We start from the raw sequence: 5,581 nt of genomic DNA on the forward strand, positions 1-5,581 counted from the left end.
AGGATGGGTTCCCTTTTGAGTCTGGTTCCTCTCAAGTTTTCTTCCTCATATCATCTAAGGGAGTTTTTTCTTGCCACAGTCACCTCAGGCTTGCTCACTAGGGATGATTCTGTCTAACATCTAGGACGTTTTGCATGTTTTTGTTTGTTTGCATTTTTTTTGTTTCTTATGTTCTGTAGAGCTGCTTTGAGAAAATGTTCATTGTTAAAAGCGCTATACAAATAAAATTGAATTGAATTGAATCTGCACCTTACAAAGCTGCATCAGACACTTTATGGAACATTAAATGTATTGCTGCTAGCCTACCAATAGTTTATAGCCCCTGTTCTGTGTATCTATTTTCCTGCACTCATCTCACACCATTGTGTATTTTGCACCATTGTAGTTTTGCAAACTGTTGTGTTGCACCATGGTCGTTGAGAAATGACATTTCATTCCAATGTATACAATCTATATAGAGGAATGATAACCCACTTGACTTAACTTGTTTGGTTGTCTGTTGTAAATAGTGTCACCAAATTTTCTCAAAGTTTCTGTATACTGTGTACACTCACACACACACACACACACACACACACCTTTTATATATATATATATATATATATATATATCCTAAGAGTGGGGCTTAACATGTTTATTTCTGACTTTAAACCACAGTACTTTCCAGTACGTACATTCTCTGGTGTGAGATGGAAAGACCGCTAAGGTTTTTACCACATCAAAGGTGTTGAAACTCAGGCTGCAGCAGCATTTTGTGTAAAGGTTTTGCACAAATAAGTTTGGACATGTTACAGGTTAATAATTAAATGACTAGTATCTATAAAAGGTGTGAGATTATTCTTTAATACCAATTCTTTCTAGGTTATAAAAGTTCCTCACACAGAACCCAATCTCTTGTACACTTTGAATAAATACATCTTTTTTTTAGGAACATTCTCACTGATGAGCTTCATACATTTTTGTCTTAGCCTGAGATTATAACAAAGATATTTGGACTATTGATGTGGTGCAAAATTAGTCAGAGCTGCTGGCTAAAACACTCATTCTCTGTTGGAGGCCTGAAACCACAATGCTATTTCTGTTCATGTGAAGTCCACTGTGTGATATGAGAGCATGCTACTGCAGCCAGTGACACTACTTCAAATGCATTAAGAGTATTTTCATACTTGGCCTGAATACTTGAGTCCACTCCCAGGACTGATTCTGGGCTTGTTTAGGGGCAGGCTCATAATCGCAAGTTTGCTTTCACATGGACGAGTTCATTCTAAACCATAGACTAATTGTGAAATTCGTCACTTTTGAGCAGGCAGTTTTGCAAAATGGGAGGCACTGGGTTCATTCTTTTCTTTTTTCTTTTTCTTTGGTACCAACAGCAGTGTCATCATGGAGGAATGCCTGCAAACGAGGGGCCATTCTCTTAAGATTTTTAGCCATGCAAGCCAGCACGAAACATGCTTTGTGATGTTTTAAATGCGAGCACTCACACCACACAACAGTGCTCAGTCTCCTCTGCTAACCATAACAGCCATTTCCCCACCACCACAAAGCTTGAAACTGAAAGCAACATTTTAGTTGAACTAATCACATTACTCTGTGTGCAGTACTGAGTGGACAGCTTCCACACATGATGTGGACCGCACCAGGGTTCAGTGGAATGTTATGTTAGTATAAAGACCTTGAAATGAATTCATACAATGATACCGTTGTATATACTGTAACTTCTGGGATGCCTAGCTTCATTAAATGCTACATAAACTTTTTGTCTCGTTTGTTAAACACAGTTTATTAAAACCCTGATCAATAATAGTTTCATTTACAATAAGCACTTTAGATGTAAGAGATCTAATATTTAGCAGCACTGGGTTCAGATTAAAGGTGCTGGCTGTGAATTCAGCATGATTTAATTTTATGTTAATTAGGTTATTAAAACAAACTGAGTATTTCTACAATTTTGTCTTATGGAACAGACACAATTTCAATATGGTGGAACATGAGTGATGACTCAAGGCAGCTATTAGAAGATCGGTTTAGCCTGCTTGTCTGCCCCCTGGCCTTGGCTGTGGATTGTCACCGACTAGGCCTGTTCTGAGACTATGAGCTATGCTACAAGAAATGAGAGGAGCACCTTCCCAAGTGGGATGGATACCGTCATGCTCTTAAAAGGCCAGACTTGCCATCTAAAGGTGTCCAATGATCAATAAAGCCCACATTTTTTCAGAGCACCAAGACATCCAGCAGTTCAGCAACCACAACCTGCTGTAAACTACATTACCTGCTGTAAGCTACATCACTCCACTGGGATGGGGCCAGGGCATATTACGGCATCAGACATCACCTTCGTTAATTTACACACCTTTACAATGTTACCATTAGTAACCTCTGACTGACAAAAGCGTATATCATTAGCTCCTACATGAATAACTACCTAAATATTTTAGAGAACCTGTGCTTTCCCAAGATCTTAAGATCAATGTCTGGTGCCCTGGCTCCATGTATACAGCTAACTAAAACTGCTGATGACCCTAAAGGCCTAGCTAATTGCATGTGCCATAGAAAAGAGTCTCCTATACCCAGAGCTCGTTCAGGATTCAGTGGGTGCTTCACTGAGGAGAACAACCTTCTTGGACACGTAATTGGGGGAGGAGTGGGGCTCCTGTGTGTGAGTCTTAGCATTAGCTTTGGTTTTGCAACGATGCCACCAAATCAATCTTTTGCTCCACTGTGAGGGCTCTAATGCTGGAGTTGGGGGTTCACCATCTTAGCCTTTGTGAGAAATGTAGACTATTACTAATGTTGGAAGAAGAACGACTAAACATTCTATAAATTGAATTAAATTGAATTCTGTACTCAACACAGTGAACAAGCTCAATCTTGGCCATGTCGAATGTCTTACGCTTAGCGTTAGTCATAACTTTCCAGTGAGGGTTTCAGGAAGATCTGATGTGGATGGCCTATGTTGCTGTATTTAAACAAAAAAATTCCTTTTTCTAAGAAAAAAAAAGTCCTTCTAGAGCAGGTGGACTTGGAAGTACACAGCTGTGCACACTGTTTCCCTTTTTCACTTTTTTTAGTGTTTGTTGCTATAAAATGTCCTCAGAAAAATTCACATTCTATAATAACTGCTGTCAAAGAAGACAGACACATGGAAAGGTTTCTCAGTGAAGTAGAAAATCTGCTTATACAAAACCATGTCACTGCATCTGGCTTCAAACTCCACCATCAGTTCTCATTAAAGCCACTGGACCAATCAAATCTGACCACAGCTTCAAAACATCCAATCAGGGGTGACTCTGAACCTGGTTTAATCTTGCACACACAAGTTCATTACCTCACTGTCACGTTGTCTGAACAGGAACGATGATCACAGTACTTGTCACTCTTTGTCTCCTAACATCAGGTAACTTACATTTTGTATATTTTTATATTCAATTATAAAATAATTTCACTAAATATTTGTCTTTATTACTGATATCATTAAACAATGTGTATTTTTTTGTTTCAGTGAAACCTTCTAAGATCAAGGAGCTTCAAGTTCAAAAAGTAAAGCGTGGAGAAAATGTTACTATAAAATGTGACGACTTGTCCAGTGATAAAAATAATTTAATTTGGTTCAAACAGAGTTTTGGAAAGGTTCCTCAGTGGGTAGGGAGAGAAGTGGAGAGCTCATTCAGACCCGGTGAAGGATTTAATGATGGACGTTTCAGCATTAATGTAAATAAAAGTCTGCTTAATCTGAACATTAAAGAAATCAAAGAAGAGGATACAGGAACATATTTCTGTGTAGAATTGCTGGAATCTTCACTACACTTTGGATCTGGAACCCTTTTGGTTGTTGAAGGTAAACAGTTTTACTCTGATAACCTGCTCCTGAACTCAATCTAATTCCAGATCAACACTTTAGCCAGAATTATATTTAATTTCACACCACTCCTTATTTATAGTTTTATTTTTACTAATTGATGTTAAAGCTGAGGAGATGAAACAGCATCCTCCGACTGTAACGGTGATGGAGAACGGAGAGTCGCTCACACTCCAGTGTTCAGTACAAGCATTTAATTCAAGCTGTGAAGAACAGAGTGTGTACTGGTTCAGAAACAGCTCAGGAGAATCTCATCCAGGAATCATTTACACTCATGGAGATGGCAGTGATGAGTGTAAGAAGAGCTCTGAGGCTGGTTCTCCTACACAGAGCTGTGTTTACACTCTCCCCAAGAGGAAGCTCACAACCTCTGATGATGGAACGTTCTACTGTGCTGTGGCTGCGTGTCGACAAATCCTCTTTACTAATCGAACTGGAGTTAAAGTAATTCAAGAAAAAGGTAAGACATTTGATAAATATTCCTGTTGAAAACTCAGACAGTGATACTGATCCAAATGATGCTTTATCTTTTCAGAAAATAACCATTGGATTGTTGTTTTGACAACTTCCAATATAATATCTATTATTGTAATCATGGTTCTGGTTGGAGTTTTACTTAAACAAAGAAAAGGTTTGTTTGCTTTTATTATTTTTAAAATGAATTTATCAGTATCATAAAAATACTTACAGTTAAACATTACTGATAATTATTATTGTTTTATAAAGGGGCTTCCAACGACCATCCAAATAACACAAATCAGGTAATCCAGTGTTTTATCATGTGTATTGATTTTCTTTAAATAAATACAGATCTGTCCTCGAGTCTACAGATCATGTAGGATTATAACTTACATCATCTTACAAAATACAGTAAATAACTTTTTTGTGAATCTTTTAATCCTCTCTGGGTTATAAATGACTCTTGTTCTTTATCAGGCTGATGATGAAGATGTCTTGAACTATGCAGCTGTAAGTTTTGCTAAGAAACCTTCATCCTCCAGAACATCCAAAGACAAGAGCCATGAAGATGTTTATGCACAGGTTAAAATAAAATAAAGGGAAATGAATGAATTTAGATTTAAAAGCACCAGATGCTAAAGATTTATTGCTGTAAGTCAAACATTATTTGGTCATGCATGGTGCATTTAACCAAAAAAAAAAAAAAAAAAACAGTTACAATGTATTACTTAATATTTTTGCTATTAGAAACTGTCACTGCAGTTTGTAAAAAGTGAATTCATAATAAAGTGAATTCATAATAAAATTGTAAGAATCAGTGTTTTTTCATTATTTCCCATTAACTTTAATATAATTAGCTTTATTGTATATTATTATTCTGTCTTTATGTATAAATACATGCATTTTTTTAAAAGTCTTATCTTTGGATTTCTTTAGAAATAGTGCATTTATGACTAAAAATATTATTGTTATTATGGTTTCTAAAATTTAATCCAATTACCTCAAATAAATTTGAGTGGGATGAGGTCTCGCTGAGACATTGTATCTGAATAAATTTTTAAAACATGAATTCATTATTAAGAGGCTAAAGCCTCAAACGTGACCCCAGCATCAGATATATCAAATGCATTTTTGTTAACTTAAATCTATGGTAAAAATTAGGAAATCTGAAAAAAAAATAGTAAAGCTATATAATGATGAGATAATTAGTAATTGTTCATTGCATTCTACTAATTAATTCACACATTTAATTCCAGATACTGA

General features: G+C 36.3%; 1 protein-coding gene across 1 annotated transcript; it reads left to right on the top strand.

Annotated features, from left to right (window-relative positions):
* The first annotated feature begins 3,357 nt into the window (after window positions 1-3,357).
* Window positions 3,358-5,009, top strand: LOC128321734 (uncharacterized). Its single transcript, XM_053242268.1, has 6 exons — window positions 3,358-3,397; window positions 3,503-3,838; window positions 3,969-4,319; window positions 4,395-4,490; window positions 4,586-4,620; window positions 4,796-5,009. The coding sequence occupies exons 1-6, from the start codon at window positions 3,358-3,360 to the stop codon at window positions 4,913-4,915; spliced, it is 978 nt and encodes a 325-aa protein (XP_053098243.1). The 3' UTR covers window positions 4,916-5,009.
* The last annotated feature ends 572 nt before the right edge of the window (window positions 5,010-5,581 follow it).

Source organism: Pangasianodon hypophthalmus, chromosome 19 (assembly GCF_027358585.1).
Source record: "Pangasianodon hypophthalmus isolate fPanHyp1 chromosome 19, fPanHyp1.pri, whole genome shotgun sequence".
NCBI lineage: Eukaryota > Metazoa > Chordata > Actinopteri > Siluriformes > Pangasiidae > Pangasianodon > Pangasianodon hypophthalmus.